This window comes from Piliocolobus tephrosceles, chromosome 4, assembly GCF_002776525.5.
Source record: "Piliocolobus tephrosceles isolate RC106 chromosome 4, ASM277652v3, whole genome shotgun sequence".
NCBI classification, from domain to species: Eukaryota; Metazoa; Chordata; class Mammalia; order Primates; family Cercopithecidae; genus Piliocolobus; species Piliocolobus tephrosceles.
In genome coordinates this window covers 74,098,386-74,118,803 of record NC_045437.1, presented here as the reverse complement: position 1 = coordinate 74,118,803, position 20,418 = coordinate 74,098,386, and the positions used below count along the sequence as shown (strand labels likewise).

The 20,418-nt window shown below is 36.8% G+C and overlaps 1 protein-coding gene across 6 annotated transcripts in view; it reads left to right on the top strand.

Moving 5' to 3' along the window:
* Nucleotides 1–20,418, top strand: part of WDR41 (WD repeat domain 41) — a 48,760-nt gene that overhangs the window by 20,108 nt on the left and 8,234 nt on the right. For all 6 annotated transcript variants that reach the window (XR_002732156.1, XM_023214912.1, XM_023214910.1 and 3 more), the window contains exons 5-9: nt 1,377–1,439; nt 6,914–7,025; nt 9,568–9,630; nt 11,050–11,160; nt 19,921–20,105. Coding sequence is in view for 5 of the 6 variants with exons in the window: in XM_023214912.1 (XP_023070680.1) it covers nt 1,377–1,439; nt 6,914–7,025; nt 9,568–9,630; nt 11,050–11,160; nt 19,921–20,105 (534 nt within the window). In the remaining variant the exon portion in view is untranslated. The remainder of the gene's footprint in view (nt 1–1,376; nt 1,440–6,913; nt 7,026–9,567; nt 9,631–11,049; nt 11,161–19,920; nt 20,106–20,418) is intronic.

The window sequence follows — 20,418 nt, the reverse complement described above, 5'->3', positions numbered from 1 at the left end:
GATAGCCTTAAGAGCTCAAGTTACTGAATATTAAACGTTTTGCTTGCAAATAGTGAAATAAGTGAAAAGGCTGTGAGACACTACTAGAATTGTGGTAAATACAAGGCCAGAAAACATTTCCTAATTACTGGGAGCACTTTTTGTATGCTAGCAGTTTGTTTCATGTGTTATATACATAAAATGTAATTCTCATGATAATCCAGCTCCATCTAAAACATGACACAGAATGTAGATGGTCCCCGACCTAGGGTGGTCTGACTTAGAGTTTTTCAACTTTATGATGGTATGAAAGGGAGGTGCATTAAGTAGAAGCTGTACTTTGAATTTTGAAGTTTGATATTTTCTCACACTAGTGATACATTGGATGATAGTCTTTACCACTGCTAGGCAGCAGCAGCCTGGAGCTTCAGCTCCTGGTCAGCTATGAGATCACAAGGGTAAACAGCCTTACTCTACAGTGTACTGTGTTGCCAGATGCCTTTTTTTTTTTTGCCCAACTATAAGCTTATGTAAGTGTTTTAAGCACATATAAGTTAGGACAGGCTAAGCTATGATGTTTGATAGATGTGTTAAATGCATTTCGACTTAGGATATTTTCCACTTAGAATGGGTTTATTGTGGGAGAAAACTACTTGAAGTCAAGGCACATCTGTATAATAAAAATACAACAAAAGGCATTGGCCATGATAAGGTTAACTATTTCGTGAAATTAGTTTCAATTTTTAATACATGCATATATGTTTGTATCCATAGTACATACATGTATGTAAATGTGTTTTCAGACATGGTGTAAAATGTATTTCTTACCATAGGAAATGGTATGAAAGTTTGAAAATCACTGTTCTGCTTAAGTCAAACTAAACTTGGATGTTTTGTGAGAGGCCCTTTGATTATGTTAAATGCATATACAGGTAATGGTAATACACCGTTAGTGTCTTCTCGAATCAAGATAACAGTAGTAAATCATGCTATCCACATTATAGGGAGCTTTCAGTAAATATTAATGGACATGATAGTTTTTGGTATAAGTACTTTATGCTTATTAGATTATGGTAGACTATTCCGGAGAATAAACTTTAAACAGTTGCAATATTTAGTGCTTGTAAAGATTCAGTACTTCAGACCATTATGTTGGCATTTTCAAATAATTTGATAGTAAAATTTACCTCAAACTTATTTTAGATCATAAGCCTGCTTTGCTAAGTTGATGACTCACTATATGAATTCATTTTTGTGGTGGTATAAACACTAAGTATTTTATGTTTTATTTAAAGAATTTCTAACTGCTTAACATTTGTGGTTTAATTGTTAATTAGAAAAGTTATAACTGAGATTTTAAAATTGTGTCTAGAAATTATTTCTTAACATAAATTTAGGTGTGGGATAGTGATACTGGCAGACAAGTTCAGAGAATATCATGCTTCCAGTCTACTGTAAAGGTAAAATCTTAAGTAAATATGAGTTTTTATAGTAATCTATTTTTGTCTGAGAAGACATGGTTTAAAAAGTTAGACGAAATTACTTTTGTGGGTCTTATGAATTATTTCTTTCCACACACTTGTAGTCATTTGATTCGTGTAAGACCAGATTTTTGAAAGCATATGTATTAAGTGTTAGAATGTTTCAATTTGAAATTAGAGCAAGGGATAATCCCAATAGCAAGATGAGGAAAAAGGTAGTACCCAGTATGTTTTTTTGTGGGTAATTCTAGGAAGAGATATTACTTGCAGAAAGACCATAATAGTAGCTGGTCTGTTTTCTTTATACTTTGAATTTAAAATATAGAATTATTTGTCCCCTGACCTCTGCCTTCACTAAAGTCACAAAGGCAAGACATGTCAGTTACTTAGTTTCAAAACTAAAAATCTGACATGGCTAATTTGCTGCTACTGCTAGGTTTATTCATTTTACAAATAGTGATTGATTGGGGCTGATTATATGACAGAAGCTCTGCTACATTTTAGAGAAACAAACAGATAAGACTAGGTTGCTTGTGATACCTACAGAAATTAAGTGTTCAGAGAAAGTGCCACTGTTTTTTAGTAATGTAAGCAAGTTTTGGTAAAAGATAGTAGTAGTATTAGATGTTCTCTCATTTACTTTAAGGATAACTGATCTCCATATTGGAGCTCTTTTGTTTCTTTTTTTTTTTAATGTAAAAAGAATTGCTGTGTGCCACTAGTTAGGATAGTTCATTTTTTCCCAAAAAGGCAAGATCTCTGGTAGCCATCTCATGGCACTGTGCTGTTCAAAATATCAACTTAGTCAAGTTTCAGGGAAGAAAGTGCCATGTACTATATATGCTTTTATCTAACTTAACAGTGGATTTTTAAAGAAGTCATTAAAGTATTGATTTGATTAAAATCTGTATGTGACCTGAAATGATGCACCGTTTACATTCCTTTAAAAATATTCTTGCTATCTGAAAAACTAAGGTCATTAAGTTTCCAATGAAAATATGTGGCTTGAAGGAACAAAGAGAGAGAAAAAAATTTAATGTATTTGGGGGAAATTCCTTTGGTAAACTGTGTTATGAACTGGTTATAGGAACTGGTCACTAAAAAAGTATCTTATTCCAATAAAGTGAAAGTAGTTTTAAAAGGGGTTTTACCGTAATGTGAATCAGCTAGATACTTGTGTGTGTTTTCTCCTGCTCTGATCCTGTTTCACAGAAAAATTGTTAAAAAATAGCATTGCATTCATTTAATTCAGTGGTCCAGTTGTTCTTGAATAGATAGCTTATCTAAGAAATTTATATGCCCAATATGAGAAATACTATCATTTATTTTTTGAACTAGCAACGTTTTTATAAGGGTTGATGTTAGCAAAGAGGTAGTGAAATTGGCATTTTATTGCATATTGAGACTATAAATTGATGTCTTCCTGGAAGGTAGTTTGGCATTATGAATGAATCTAAATAAATTATAGGTATTAATCCAGTGATCATTCTAGAAAACTCTTTAAAGGAAATAATCAGAAAATAGGGCAGAGAGTTATAAACAGAAATGTGTACTACAAATACATTTTTATAAATGGATGTTTGGAAGTGCCCTAAATGTCTTATAAGAAAATAATTTATGGTAGTTATATATACTAAAATTTATATTTCAGAAGAATATTAAAAGAGGAAAATGCTAGTGGTAAAATGTTAAGTAACAAAAGCATATATTATCTTCAATAAAATATTATCAAACCAAATTCAGCAACATCTAAAAAGGATTATACACCATGACCAAGTGAGATTTATCCCTGGAATATGAGCTTAGTTTAACATCTGAAAATTAATCAGTGAAATACACCCTAGTAAGAATAAAGGACCAAAACCACAGGATCATCTCAATAGAAAACAGAGAAGGCATTTGACAAACTCCAACAGTTTGTCATGATAAAAATGCCCCACAGACTAGGAATAGATGAGAATTTCTTTAACCTAATAAAGGGCTTCTGTGAAAATCTCAAGGCTAATTCTGTATTAATGGTGAAAGGCTAGGCTGGGTGTGGTGACTCATGCCTGCAATCCTAGCACTTTGGGAGACCAAAGTGGGTGGATTACTTGAGCTCAGGAGTTTGAGACCAGCCTGAGCAACATAGTGAAACTTCTCTACCAAAAAAAAAAGAAAGAAAAATTAGCCAGGCCTCGTAGCACATGTCTGTAATCCTAGTTATTACAGGAAGAGTTATTACTGTTATTACTGGAGGCTAGGGTGGAAGGATTGCTTGAGTCCAGGAGTTTGAGGCTGCAGCGAGTTGTAATTGTGCCACTGCACTGTAGCCTGGACGATAGAGCAAGACCCTGTCTCAAAAAAAAAAAAAAAAAAAATTAAAAATAATGGTGAAAGACAAATAATTTCCCCCAAAGATCAGACACAAGATAAGGATGTCTGCTCTCAGCACATCTGTTTAACATTGTACTGGAGGTTCTAGCCAGGGCAGTTGGGCAATTAAAAAAAGAAAGAAATGACATCCATACTGGAAAGGAAGAACTAAAACTATCTCTATTCCCAAATGACATGATCTTGTGTATATAGAAAATCCTAAGTCCACAGCCAAACTATTGAGGCTAGTAAATGGATTTAGCAAGGTTTCAGGATATAATATCAACACACAGAAATCAATTGTATTTCTGTTCATTATCAATGAACATTCCAAAAATTAAGAAACAATTCCATTTACAGTAGCATCCAAAAGAATAAAATACTCAGAAATGGATGTAGGCTGGGTGGGGTGGCATATGCCTATAATCTTAGCACTTTGGGAGGCTGAGGTGGGAGGATTGCTTGAGACCAGGAGTTCAAGACTAACCTGGCCAACATAGCAATACCCCATCACTATTAAAAGAAATTTGAAGAAGTATGAGACTTACATACCAAAAACTACAAAACATCGTTGAAAGATATTAAAGATCTAAATAAATGGGAAGACATCCTGAGTGCATGGGTCAAATTTTGCTATTGTTATGATTACACCACTACCCACATTGATCTACAGATTGAACCCAATCTTTATCAAAATTGTAGCTGGCTTTTTTTTTTTTTTTTTTTTTTTGAGAAATTTACAAGCTGATCCTAAAATTCATATGGGAGTGCAAGGGACCCAGAATAGCCAAAACAGTCTTAAAATGGAAAAACAAAGTTCCAAGACACACTTTCCAATTTCAAAACTTAATATGAAGCTACAGTAGTCAAGACAGTGTGGTTTTGGCATAGTGATAGACATGCAGATCAATGGAATAGAATTAAAGGCCCAGAAGTAAAGCGTCACATAGCCAATTGATTTTTTGACAAGAGTACCAAGAACCTTTAATGGAAGAAAGAATAGTCTCTTCAAAAAATGATGCTGTGTCAATTGGACATCCACATACAAAATAATGAAATTTTAATCCCTACTGCATGTCATATCCAAAAGTTAAAATGGGTCAAAGACCCAAATGTAAGAGTTAAAACTACAAAAATCTTGGAAGAAATAAAGGAGTACATCTTTGTGACCTTGGGCTAGGTATCTTAAATACGACATCAAAAGCATATCAACAACAACAACCAAAAAAATAAATTGGACCTCATCAAAATGAAAAGTTTTGTGCTTCAAAGTGAAAGGCAACACACAGAATTGGAGAAAATATTTTCAAATCGTATATCTGATAAGGGACTTATGTCTACAATCTATGAAGAATTCAGTAAAAAAGCAAATACTCCAATTAAAAATAGACAAGATTTGAAAGAAAGAAATTTCTCCAAAGAAGATAAACAAATGGCAAATAAGCACATGAAAAAGAGGTTCAACATCATTAGTCACTAGAGAAATGCAAGTCAAAACCACAGTGAAATACTATTTCCTATATACTAGAGTGGCTAATATGTAAAAGACAAGTGTTGGTAAGAATGTGGAGCAACTGTAACCTTCATACATTTCTGGTGGGATCTAGAATGATACAATACAGCCACCTTGGAAAACAGTTAAACAGAATTATCATTTGACCCAGCAGTCTCACTCCTTGGTATATCCCCAAGAGATATGAAAATGTAAGTTGATATAAAAATGTATACATAATTGTTCATAGCAATATTATAATTGTCAAAAATGGAGACAACCTATATGTCCATCAACTGATGAATAAACACAATGTATGTCCATACAGTGGAATACTATTTGGAAGTAAAAAGAAATGAAACACTAGCATTAAAAATCCGGAGATTAGGCCGGGTGCGGTGGCTCAAGCCTGTAATCCCAGCACTTTGGGAGGCCGAGACAGGCGGATCACGAGGTCAGGAGATCGAGACCATGCTGGCTAACACCGTGAAACCCCGTCTCTACTAAAAAAATACAAAAAACTAGCCGGGCGAGGTGGCGGGCGCCTGTAGTCCCAGCTACTCGGGAGGCTGAGGCAGGAGAATGGCATAAACCCGGGAGGCAGAGCTTGCAGTGAGCTGAGATCCAGCCACTGCACTCCAGCCCAGGCAACAGAGCGGGACTCCGTCTCAAAAAAAAAGAAAAAATATTCAGAGATTAGACAGAGTAGGAGCACTAGAAATATAAACTGCATTGGTTATTTTCAATTCTTTTTAATCCAACAGTTTTAAAAGCAGCCCTGCTCAGCCTAGGCAAGATTACCAGAACCTCTGCCTTTTATTTTCTGTTCTTCTCCCTTGCTCTTGCTCTTGCCCTTGTCTGACTCAGAGTCAGTGGACAAGGAGAGTACTGTTAAAGGTAAAGGGCTTATATGGTACTTGAAACACACACTTTCCTGAGTCTACCAAATGTATGGAATTGAGAAGACTTAGGCGTTATTTATTCTAAAGATACAGAGAAACTAAGGTCATAGTTTCAGTTTGATTTAAAAAGGAGTTGAGGCAGTTGTGTATTAGTAATTTATTACTGAGTAACAAATTGCCTCAAAACGTAGTGTCTTAAAACAATAAACATTTGTCATCTCACAGTGTTTGTGATTAGGACTAGAGAGCATCTTCTCTGGGTGGTTCTGGCTCAGGGCCTCTCCTGAGGCTCCTGCTATCTGAAGGGCTGACTGTGGTGGAGGAGCTACCTCCCAGGAGGCTCACCTTTGTGCTTGGCAAGTTAGTGCTGGTTTTTGCCCAGAGGCCTCAGCTCTTTGCTACATGAACCTTTCTCCATGTGACCGCTTTAGTGTCTTCACCTTAGAGCGCATGATCCAAGAGAGAACAAGGAGGAGGCCACAGTATATTTAATGACTTAGTCTTGTAAGTCACACATCATCCCTCTTGCCAGATTCTGTTTGGTAGAAGCTAGTCACTTAGTAGTGCCCATATGCTCTACTAAGGAGAAATAAGCTCCACCTATTGAAGGAAGGGGTTAAAGAACTTGTGGATATATTTTAAAACCACTGAACAATGACTGCTTGAGTTTCTAACCTGATGTACATTTCAAATACATTTTGCAGTGTTTAACTGTTCTTCAGAGACTAGATGTTTGGCTTTCTGGTGGGAATGACGTGTGTGTGTGGAACCGAAAATTAGATCTCCTGTGTAAGACTAGCCACCTTTCTGATACAGGTAAAAAACAAATCAAGGTAATTTTGAACTGTGATTGACAGACTCTAGAAGACACAGCAGATCTTCAGAGAGACTTTCCATAAGTAGAAAGGTCAATACAGGGGATTTTTCTTTTCAGTTCTGAAGATAACAGGTAGCCATATTCACTTCAGATCAGGGGTTGTGTAAAAAATATTTTTATCCTGAATCAGAAGGAGAAGACTCCACTCCTTTTGGCTTCCCCTTCCCTTCTAACAGAATTTCTCAAGAACAACCTTTTCCAATGCTCTTGGGCTATTTTCTTGAATTGTGTTTGATGAGTACATTGATACCTAGAAGCAGACCCTTACACCTTTATAGTAGCATTTGTGGGGTCATTAACTTTGAATAAATGCCTAAGGATGACCTCTTTTTACAACTGTCCTTACCAAAAAGTTCATACATGTGCAAGCTTACTGATAAAGTTTCATTTTCTCAGAATTCTGTGTACATGTGCTTTTGGTTTCAACAGAAAAAAAATAAATCAGGTTTGACTTTTTGATACCAAGGATCTTAAAAAGTAAAATCTATTTTTAGAGTAAAATATTTAAATATAAATGGGTAGATTTTAATAACAACCTCGAAGTCACAGTATTAACTATCGTTTTTTTCTAAAAATAATCAAATGAGCCTGGTTATCCTAAAAGGAACATTATCGTGCACGTTGTTGACATTTCCATGGTAGCAGGAGCCCTGTGAATTGAATTTGGTTACTAATAGGAGCTAGCTTAGCTCCACATAGATATTTTAAAGTATCAGAAAAATAATGACTTAGGAAAACTAAATCCATACATTGCTAGGGTTTACAATTTAACCACTCAGTTCAACATTTGATTACTAATAGTCTTGCTCAAATCTAGAATATATTTCCCTGTGTACTATTACCATGAATTATACATCTTTATGTTCATTTTCCTCTCTCTTTCACTAGCCTGTGGTTTTCATGAATTTTATTTTGGTTAAGTTATATTGTAAAATGTTGAAATTGGGGCTGAAAAGAATCTTCTGTGTGTTCCTGGAAATAGCCACCTCTTATTGCAGTCTCCCTTTGTTTTGCAAGTTATCTTTAAGTACTATATATTAAGTCATCACAATACTGCCACTCATCAGTGTCTCAAGAGTTAACAGAAGCTTTGAAGGTATCTGTAGGAAAGCCTTGAGAAGGCCGTGGGTTACCACTGGTGAGCTGTTCGTCATTTGGGTTTTCCACATTACCGGAGGCCAGATTGTTAACGGTGTTAATAGACCCTTATGCCATGATGTCCTTTCATAAACCCTGCTTGATTTATGGACTGGTGGAGCTTTTACAAGCAGTTATTCTGTGTTTGGAAATAAGCAAAGATAATCTTAGTCAATGTGATACAATGGAAGGAGCTCTGGACTAAAACGCAGGGCACCCGTGTCCTTTCCAGCAATATGTTCTGTGATTCTGATATTAGGTTGCTACTTCTGGATTGTTGGGCTTCTGGAATTTTCACATCTAAGTTAGTGAAGTATTTTTAAACAAGCTGTTTCCTGAATTTAGTATTCTTCTCTTGCTACTCACCCTGCTGCTCTCCCATGTACTCTGCCTTCTCTGTACCACTCCTTTGCCGTCCTTGCAGCACCATTTCCTCCTCCTTGTACATGGGAAAATACAAATCCTTCTGTTAAAACCCGCCTATGTGGAGAAAAATCTTAGCCAGAAATACTGTCCAAATCACAACAGTTAGTCCTTTGATGGATGGGAAGGATAAGCAAATGAGTAGACCATTTTCCACACTTGCATATATATTGTAAATTACATATATATCATAATGGAAAAATTAAACAGGTTTTTTTTTTCTTTTGCCAACACGTGGTGGTTCTAATATATCAACTCTTTTATTCATGCTGACAGAAGTAAAATTGTAACATGCCTTGTAGAAGTTATAGTTACCCTAAAATCATGATTTGGCTATGAAAAGATACTCAGACCTCTTTACTTAAATAAGTGAAGTGTGTTAGAATGTTGAATCTGATTCTTTCAATAATAGAAGAAAATTTGTACATGTATTAATGGATCACAGACATGCTATTTGAAGGCCGCTTTCTTAGCTGCTGACTGTTGGCTAGTTCATTCAGTGCCAGGGAGCCTGCTCAATCTTCTTAAGTTTACAGGAAGGAAAACCCCAATTTTACATCACTTTTGAGCTAGCCATCTTGTAAATGGGTAATGGTGATTATCTTAAGGGATCCCTTGTAAATAAGTTTGAATGGCTGAATCTACCACTTTTATCACCACAGTAAAAAAAAAAAAAAAAAAGTACAAAACATAACAACTCGATATTCTGCTCTTAATAAATCAATAATGTCTTCCAAAAGTCTCAGAAACCTACATTTAACAAAATCGTTTTCCATGAGTAAGCAAGCGAGGAAGTGTGAGCTAGTTCTGTGTGCTTTATCTTCTTTATGGAAAACGACTCACATAAAACTGAGAATGTTTTTGTTTTTGATATAATCTGTGAGAAAAATAATTTGACCTTTGTTTTATATGTTTTTGGAGGTATTAGTGCTTTGGTTGAAATACCTAAGAACTGTGTTGTGGCAGCAGTTGGCAAAGAACTGAGTGAGTATGAATTTTTTTCTTTCTCTTTTTCTTCTTGTATATTTTCAATGAGAATTGTATACACATGCTGGAAAGACTAATTTGTTTTTTATTTAAGGGACATCTCCCTGTGCCCCAGTCTTGGCTTCTTGGGATCGTTGAATTGATACAGAGACTGAGACATTTTCAGGATGTTAGGCCAGGTTTCTTTTTCTTATCAGTCTTTTAATCAGTATGTTAGCTTGGTTAAACAGTATATTGCTTCTTATTCCAAAATTCCAGTCTCAAGATCACTTCATAATATTCCAACTAAAGTAGAATTTCCCGTAAGTTCGATGTGTATCAGAAAGAGTTCTCTTTTCTATTGACTGAAATCTTCTTTTGACAACCACAGTGGCTGTCAGGATTAAATAACCTTGTTAGAGATTTGTAGTTTGGTAAAATACTGTCAGAGACACAGAAAGAAGCATGGCATGACCTGTCTTCCAGAGAGAAATGTGAGAAAGAAAAGATACTTTTCGTAATTTGATAAGGACATGATCTCTGAGACTTGTCACTTCTCAGGTGTTAGTCATCCTAATCTTTGAGCTTCCACAGCACTTGGTCCAGTGGCGTATTAAACACTCAGTATATTGACGGTAAGCCTGTTTATAAACAAGTCTGTCTCCCACTTTGGACTGAGCATTTGTGACTGGCCCTCATTCACATTTGGTACCTAGAGTTCCTGGAACATAAATGTTTAGTAAATGCTGTTGATAGAATCATGTCAGTAGATTTTATTATGGGTTGTGTGCATTGATTAAAGTTAGGATTTATACTAGTTTAAATAAAACTGTATTTGTTAAAGTCAGATAATGAGTAAAGCAACACATTGAGCATTACTATAGTCAAAAGAACTGCATGACATACAAACATTATAAGACATACTCAGAGAATTTATAACTTAATGGTATGTGCCTAGGAATCAAAAACTTTTTAAAAAAGAAGCTGCTTATGTTTTTACTGAGTTGAAGTTAAGCTTGGATTTGCAGCTTATTCTGTAGTAATGCTTATTGGCCTGGGGACATGAGTAGGGAAAGCTGATGGTGGAGGTGATTCAGGAATGTGGGCTAGTCACTGGCTAGGGAGTGAGTGAGTTGAGATAGCCAGACATCCGTCGAAACCCTAGAGAGAATGGGAGCTTCAGTGTTTGGAAAAGTCAGTAAAGGAAGAGGGTTTTTCAGGACACATTCAGTGTGGCTTTTAGTAGATCATCTCAAACATCTCAAGCATTTGAAAGAAATAGTTTAAAGTAGTATGAATATGGCTTTTTGTTTTTTGGAAATGGGTTTTTTAGTATGGTAGGTATTTTTCACTTAATGAAATGCTTTTTTTTAGAGAAGAAGTGGCATTTTATCCTCTGAACATTGTAATAATATTTTATCTGTCTTTTTCATTTAGTAATTTTCAGGTTGGTAGCACCCACAGAAGAATCACTAGAATGGGATATTCTTGAAATTAAGCACCTTCTTGATCACCAGGATAATATTCTCTCATTGATTAATGTCAATGGTAAGCTCATTGTGTACATTTATTGTGTACAATTTTGTGCCGGTTAACACAACCTGCTCTGAATCATGAGCCTTGCTTTGTTCTGGGATTCTAGCATAAGTCATTAAAATAATGCTTTAGATTAGTAGGGATTGTCATTCTCTTTTACTCTGAAGTTTTAGCCAGTGGAGCTGAGCAAGTTCCCTAGATTGCTAGGTCTAAGATTTAGGGACAAGGAAAATAGAGTAAGGCAGAGAAAAGAAAATAGAGGAGAACATAATCTCAGGCGCTGCTTGGTAGCTGTGGGATGACTGTCACAGGCTGTTTCAGCATTTTTGGCAGGTGGTTCTGGCTAGTTCCTCTTTTGTAGAGAGATTGGAAATATGCCCTTTTATCTTGCCGTCCACACCATACAATATCACACAGCATATACACTTACACTAGAATGAGCAGGATTCAAGCCAGTTGTAATCCTGATTGAAGACTCTCAAAGAATAACACCAAACTAAAGTAAAAGTCTGCAGAAAATGGGTCATGTCTTCCCTTCCTTATGGTGGGGGTTTTGACTTGCTGTACATCCTATTTGGCTTCCTAAATGATTTTAATGAGTATCTCCTGTGAGCTAAATCTGACATCAGATGGCAAGATCACAAACCACTGATCTTGATATTCAGTTAACTTGCAAATAAGTGACAGCTTATATCATCAGAACTGTGCTGGGTGATCTGTGTATGAAGTCATGTGAGAGGACTCTTGGTGGCTTCAGTTTGATAGTCTGGTGGAGCCTGCAGGACGCTCCTGTAAAGATGCTGGGAATATGATGTAGTGGGAGGACTAGACGGGACCCCATATCTCCCTGAGGCCTGGCTTGGCTTTGTTATTTTATTTTATATTTTATTTTATTTTATTTATTGAGATGGAGGCTCCCTGTGTTACCTAGGCTGGAGTTCAGTGGTGCAGTCTTGACTCACTGCAACCTCTGCCTCCCAGGTTCAAGCAATTTTTCTGTCTTAGCCTCCCAAGTAGCTAGGACTATAGGCGCATGCCACCACGCCTGGCTAATTTTTGTGTTTTTGGTGGAGACAGGGTTTCACCATATTGGCCAGGCTGGTCTCGAACTCCTGACCTCATGATCCGCCTGCCTCAGCCTCCCAAAGTGCTGGGATTACAGGCACGAGCCACCGAGCCCAGCCGGCTTTGTTTTTAAGCAGTATTTTGTGTAAGCGTGAGACAAAGGGGAGCGAGAGGCACAGAGATTACCAAGCCTAGTCTCCATTTGTGTCCATTCAGTCATGTGTTTAGATACACCAGTAAGAATGTCTCTCCCAGCTCCAAAATCTTCCTCCCTAATAGCCATCTTACTGTAAAACCCAGCTGCAGGTCTTTCTAAGGACTAGATTGTCTGTGGTGATAGAACAATGGTTGCTGGTGTCCCTTTAATGTTCTCTGGGGGCTCTTTTTCTCTAGCTGTGGATGGAGACATAGCACAAAAGGCAAGTTCTTACTTGGGAAGCCCTCTGAAGCCTCATTGGTGACACTGAGTCTTAAGTCTCAAGTTCCCAGGGCTGCTGAGAAAAAGCCCAGCAGTATTTGGCCGATTACACTGGTCACGCGTAGTTACTTTGTTTTAGCAGTGAAGCACTGGTACTATTGAGCCAGCATGCTTACTGAAATGAAGATGATGGGATGGTACTAGATAGCCTGAACCTCATGGCACTTCTTTTACGATGTGAGACACAGAGGAACTTACAGCAGTTTCTGAAAACTTTCTTCAAGTATTCCTTTGCCAAATCCGTAAGGGGAAAAAAGGGAAAACTAAAGAAAAAAATTGTTAATGAAAGTTACAGAAAGCATCATATACTTTTTACTGCCTTTTAAATGATCTTTTTAAAAAATTTCTTCTAAAAATAATGGGATACATGTGCAGAATGTGCAGGTTTGTTACATAGGTATACTTGTGCCATGGTGGTTTGCTGCCCCTATCAACCTGTCCTCTCAGTTTCCTCCCCTTCCCCCCAAGAGGTGCTGGTGTGTGTTGTTCCCCTCTCTGTGTCCATATGTTCTCATTGTTCAATTTCCACTTAGAACATGCGGCATTTGATTTTCTGTTCCTGTGTTAGTTTGCTGAGGATGATGGCTTCCAGCTTCATGACCATGTGCCTGCTAAGGACATGATCTTATTCCTTTTTATGGCTGCATAGTATTCCATGGTGTGTATGTGCCACATTATCTAGTCTATCATTGATGGGCATTTGGGTTGGTTCCATATCTTTGCTGTTGTAAATAGTGCTGCAGTAAACATACATGTGCATATGTCTTTATAGTAGAATGATGTATAGTCCTTTGGGTATATACCCAGTAATGGGATTGCTGGGTCAAGTGGTATTTCTGGTTCTAGATCCTTGAGGAATCACCATACTGTCTTCCACAATGGTTGAACTAATTTTTACTCCCACCAACAGTGTAAAAGTGTTCTTCCTATTTTCCACAGCCTCATCAACATCTGTGGTTTCCTGACTTTTTAATTAATTGCCATTCTGACTGGGGTGAGATGGTATCTTGTGATTTTGATTTGCATTTCTCTAATGATCAGTGATGTTGAGCTTTTTTTCGTATGTTTTTTGGCCACATAAATGTCTTGAGAAGTGCCTGTTCATATCCTTTGCCCACTTTTTGATGGGGTTGTTTTTTTCTTGTAAATTTAAGTTCCTTATAAATTCTGGATATTAGCCCTTTGTTGGGTAGATTGCAAAAATTTTCTCCCATTTTGTAGATTGCCTTTTCACTCTGATGGTAGTTTCTTTTGCTGTGCAGAAGCTCTTTAGTTTAATTAGATCCCATTTGTCTGCTTTGGCTTTTGTTGCAATTGCTTTTGGCATCTTTGTCATGAAGTCTTTGCCCATGCCTATGTCCTGAATGGTTATTGCCTAGGTTTTCTTATAGAGTTTTTATGGTTTTAGGTCTTACATTTAAGTCTTTAATTAATCTTGAGTTAATTTTTGTATAAGGTGTAAGGAGGGGGTCCAGTGTCTGTTTTCTGCATATGGCTAGCCAGTTTTCTTAGCACCATTTACTGAATAGGAGATCCTTTCCCCATTGCTTGTTTTTGTCAGGTTTATTGAAGATCAGATGACTGTAGATGTGTGGTGTTATTTCTGAGGTCTCTGTTCTGCTCCATTGGTCTATATGTCTGTTTTGGTACCAGTTCCATGCTGTTTTGGTTACTGTAGCCCTGTAGTATAGTTTGAAGTCAGGTAACGTGATGTCTCCAGCTTTGTTCTTTTTGCTTAGGATTGTTTTGGGTATACAGGGTCTTCTTTGATTCTATATGAAATTTAAAATAGTTTTTTCTAATTTAATGTCAGTGGTAGTTTGATGAGAATAGCATTGAATCTATAAATTACTTTAGGCAGTCTGGCCATTTTCACGATATTGATTCTTCCTATCTATGAGGATGGAATGTTTTTCCATTTATTTGTGTCTTCTCATTTTCTTGAGCAGTGGTTTGTAGTTCTCTTTCACATCCCTTGTTAGCTGTATTCCTAGGTACTTTACTCTCTTTGTAGTGATTGTGACTGGGAGTTCATTCATGATTTGGCTCTCTGCTTGTCTATTGTTGGTATAAAGGAATTCTTGTGGTTTTTGCACATGGATTTTGTATCCTGAGACTTTGTTGAAGTTGGTTATCAGTTTAAGGAGTTTTTGGGCTGAGATAATGGGGTTTTCTAAATATACAATCATGTCATCTGCAAACAGACAATTTGACTTTCTCTCTTCCTATTTGAATACGCTTTATTTCTTTCTCTTTCCTGATTGCCCTGGCCAGAACTTACAATACTATGTTGAATAGGAGTGGTGAGAGAGGGCATCCTTGTCCTGTACCAGGTTTTAAAGGGAATGCTTCCAGCTTTTGCCCATTCATATGATATTGGCTGTGGGTTTCTTATAAATAGCTCTTACTATTTTGAGATACCTTCCATCAGTACCTAGTTTTTTGAGAATTTTTAATATGAAGGGATGTTAAATGTTATCAAAGGCCTTTTCTGCATCTATTGAGATAATCATGTGGTTTTTGTCATTGGTTCTGTTTATGTGATGGATTATGTTTATTGATTTGCATATGTTGAACCATCCTTGCAACCCAGGGATGAAGCCTACTTGATTGTGGTGGGTAAGTTTTTTGATATGCTGCTGGATTTGGTTCGCCAGTATTTTATGGAGAATTTTTGCATCGATGTTCATCAGCGATATTGGCCTGAAGTTTTCTTTTTTTGTTGTGTCTCTTCCCGGTTTTGGTATCAGGATGATGCTGCCTTCATAAAATGAATTAGGAAGTCCCTCCTTTTCAGTTGTTTGGAATAGTTTCGCAAGGAATGGTCCCAGCTCCTCTTTGTACCTCTGGTAGAATTCAGCTGTGAATCCGTCTGGTCCTGGACTTTTTTTGGTTGGTAGACTATTAATTACTGCCTCAATTTCAGAACTTGTTATTGGTCTATTCAGGGATTACACTTCTTCCGGTTTAGTCTTGCGAGGGTGTATGTGTCCAGGAATTTATTCATTTCTTCTAGATTTTCTAGTTTATTTGTATAGAGGTGTTTATAGTATTATCTGACAGTAGTTTATATTTCTGGGGGGTCAGTGCTGATATCCCTTTTATCATTTTTATTGTGTCTATTTGATTCTTCTCTCTTTTCATCTTTATAAGTCTAGCTAGTGGTCAATTTTGTTAATTTTTTCAAAAAAAAAAACAGCTCCTGGATTCATTGATTTTTTTTTTTTTTTTTTTTTTTTGGAGAGTTTTTCATGTCTCTATCTCCTTCAGTTCTTCTCTGATCTTATTTATTTCTTGTCATCTTCTAGCTTTTGGATTTTTTACTTTTAAAGGACTTTTTACTTTATAAACTCTATGACTATAAAATTATACTACAGATAATAAATAAGCCAAAAGTATATTTAGGAATCAAACATGACCAAGTAGTCTGTTAAAATTTGAAAATGGGCCGGGTGCGGTGGCTCAAGCCTGTAATCCCAGCACTTTGGGAGGCCAAGATGGGCGGATCACGAGGTCAGGAGATCGAGACCATCCTGGCTAACACGGTGAAACCCCGTCTCTACTAAAAAATACAAAAAACTAGCCGGACGAGGTGGCGGGCGCCTGTAGTCCCAGCTACTCGGGAGGCTGAGGCAGGAGAAGGGCATAAACCCAGGAGGTGGAGCTTGCAGTGAGCTGAGATCCGGCCACTGCACTCCAGCCTGGGCGACAGAGCGAGACTCCGTCTCAAAAAAAAAAAAAAAAAAAATTTGAAAATGATTTGCTGACAATCTCATCTTGCAGTACATAGGCACATTAGCCGTGATGTGGATGTCAGTGATCCTGAAATGTTTATATTTTACGATTCCCTGCTTCACTTGCAGCTCTGCTCCTTTCTCCTCACCCACTACCATTGAAAGATATGGCCAGTTGCTTGGGATTGTACATCACAGGGCAAGTCTATTTTCAGAGGGGTGGCCCTGGGGCAACCTTAAAATTGTATGACAGAACACCAACAAGTGTGGATAATGAGTACCAGATTTGCTAAAAAGATTGGAATGCCCCAGGCGGAAGGTTTTCTAAGACAGACCAAAAATAACTGCTAATCTCTCTAGGCAGAAGGCTTTGGGTGCTCCTTTATTTTGTTCCTTGTCTTGTATCATGTTGCCAGCATGCTTTGGTAATCATGAAGTGTTAGTACTTGTGAGGGATGCATAGACAGATAACAGGTGAGATTTTCATACTAAGTGGCTTTTGATACAGGATGAAAATCCATCTACTAATAATATATCATTGAGGTTTGTCATGAAACATTTTGAATGACCTATTTGGGAATTAGTTTACCATGTGTAAACTGCTTTAAAAATATGTGCTGATTGGCCAGGCACGGTGACTCACGCCTGTAATCCCAGCACTTTGGGAGCCTGAGGTGGTTGGATCACTTGAGGTCAGAATTTTGAGACCAGCCTGGCCAACATGGCGAAACCTGTCTCTACTAAGAATACAACAATTAGCCAGGTTTGGTGTCCCATGCCACATAGGAGGCTGAGACAGGAATTGCTTGAACTTGGGAGGTGGAGGTTACAGGGAGCCAAGACTGTGTTACTGCACTCCAGCCGGGGCGACAGAGTGAGACTCCATCTCAAGGGAAAAAAAAAGCTGACTCAGCTGAATGCCAGTATTTTATTTTTAGGGAAAATTCCAACTGGTCGTTAATATTTTGTTTCTACTGCATGGAGGAATCACAGACACTTGGAGGATTAAGTCAGAGCAGGCAGCTAGCTGCATGGTCTCAGTAGGTTAATTCTGTGTTATGAGTACAGATGCAGAGAGAGAGTCAAGGGGAATCTTCACTCCTTAGCATCTGTGGTTCTTTTGTAGTTTGAAATTGAAAAAAGGAGGGAAAGAAGTGGGAAAGAAGGTCCTGGGAAGATTAGGACTGCCTTAACTTTCTCACTACTAAAACTAGAAGCCCGTTTTGCTCCACAGATGAGAAGTGATTTCTCCACAGAGTAAGTTCTATAGAGTCTGTTAATAAACTATAGAAATTAGATATTAATAATCTACCTATTATGGCCTTGGAGCCAAGACAAATAATGTTTACATGTAGGGTTGCTGGTAATTCTGTATCTCTTGAGAGATTGTTCGTGTGGTCATTAGAGATTTCTGTCTTGCTGGTTTATTTGATAAATGAAATAATTAAATCATAATTACTCATCTATGTATTCCTAAATTAACAAGTAATAGGATATTTTAATACAGTTAATGTGGAATAATACCAGGGGCTCAAAATACTATCAGCGGCGCAAAGGTAACATTTGATGTCTTTTTTAAATGGCTACATGTTTATTATTCAATTTAATTTTTACAGTCATCTCATTTAATGCATGAGGAATCCAAGATAAAGGTTAAACTTCTTCCTAAAGACCACCTGGCTAGCAACAGGCAGAGCCAGAATCAGAACGTGGATTTCTAGACTAAGTGCATTATACTCTTCTGTCTTACCCTAAATATGTAATAATTTAAATAAATTACATTTATTTGAAATAAGTCTAGCAGTTGTACATTTTCTATTAAATATGTTGTGTGTAAAGTATATAATACGTAAAATGGAAAAAATCCACTTTTAAAGGTTTTAAAAACTGGTACAAGTTATATGTAATCATAGTAGAAAAATATGAAAATAGTGAAAAATATTAAAAATATAAGTTAAAATCTTTCCACTGTCCAGTATTAAACACCAGTCCACATCTTTCTAGGTGATTTTCTGGGCATATGTATGTGTGTACATGCATGTTCATATGCTTTACTGTTTTGTAACAATATGTCATAAGTATATTTCCATATCTAAGCTTATATTGATAAGCATACTTTTGTAACTTAATTTTTAATAACAGCATTGCTATTTCATTTTGTTGATGTCTTATTTATTCAATTCTCAATTCGATGTGTAGTTATCTTCAGATTTTTAAGATTGTGTATTTGTACATATATGTATGTAACAACCTTGTACATTTATGTAGTTCCTTCAGGATAAATTCCTAGAAGTGGAATTGTCGGATCAAGAGATTTACATTTTTTAGGTTTTGATACATATTAGCAAGTTAATCTTTGAAAAAAAAAAAGCCAGTGTATTAGGCAGTACATGAATGTGCTGATTTCTTATGCTTTTGCCAGTACTGTATTGGGTATTTTCCTGTTTTATAATATTTCTTGATTCATAAGTAAATAAATGATATCTCTCTTTTTTTAATTTCTTTGATTATTAAAGGAGTTGAACATCTTTTCACATGTTTAATGACCATTTGTATTTGTTTTGCCTTTTAAGGTCCTTTTCCCATTTTTTTTTCTGCTGTATTTATCTTATTCTTAATAATTTCCAAGAACTGCTTATGTGTCAAGTATAATAAACCAGTTTTGTCATCCTAGTTGCAATTTTTTCCCAGCTTTTTGTCATTTAAGTGTATTTGTGTGTGTGTGTGGTTTTTTTTTTTTTTTTTAGACTGAGCCTCGCTCTGTTGTCCAGGCTGGAGTGCAGTGGTGCGATCTCAGTTCACTGCAACCTCCGCCTCCCAGGTTCAAGCACTTCTCCTGTCTCAGCCTCCCGAGTAGCTGGGACTAAGGCGCACACCACCATGCCCAGCTAATTTTTGTATTTTTAGTAGAGAAGGGGTTTCACCATATTGGCCAGGCTGGTCTCGAACTCCTGACCTCAGGTGATCCACCTGCCTTGTCCTCCCAAAGTGCTGGGATTCCAGGCGTGAGCCACTCTGCCTGGTCTTTGTTTTTGTTTTGCCAAGCAGCTATTTACTAGGATCTCTTCCCCTGGCACCCCACTCTGCTTCCATGAGAGCCCTTTACCACTCCACACTCACAAAAGTATTCACTTTTATTTTCTTCCATCCTTTAAGTAACTTTCATGTTTTAATCTATTTGAAACTTATTTTGGTGGATGATCCAAGATGACGTTCTTTTACTTTTATTCCCCTTAAATGTAACCAGATATTCCAGCATGAGGTATTTCTTTACTGAAATGAAATGCAATCATTGTTACATATTAAATTACTAAGATAATTTGAGTCTATTTCTGGCCTTCCTATTCTTATATTAATCTTTCTGTTGGCTTGCCGAGGTACCTCACTGTTCTAATTACTGTGGTTTTATAGGGCATTACTACTAGACATTCCATTCAGTTTTACCTTTACCTAGATAAAATGATTAATAATGAGGCCTCTGTGAACTTTGCCTAGATTTGAGTTTTGTCACCGGCTCCCACATCGGAGAGCTGATCATCTGGGATGCGCTGGACTGGACCATGCAGGCCTATGAACGCAACTTCTGGGACCCATCTCCACAACTGGATACCCAACAAGAAATAAAACTCTGTCAAAAATCAAATGACATTTCTATTCATCATTTCACATGTGATGAAGAGGTAAAAATCTATACACTATAAACTTGCCTTTTACATAAACCCAATTTCTGATTTTAAAAATGTAATCCCATGTTGGACATAAAAAGGGTATCATCATGGTTTCAGGTTGTGCTTTAAAATGGTCTGTTTTTTTCTAAAATTGTATGATTTGTGTAAAAAACATTTTAATCTTTGCTTCTAATCTCAAGGCAAGGAAATGATTAAATGGACACAGATTTTAAAACTATTGAAATTTTGGGTTGGATTAAATAATCCCATTGGATTTGAAGTTAACGCTTAAAGTTGTTTTAAGAAACAGTGAAAAAGAATTCTT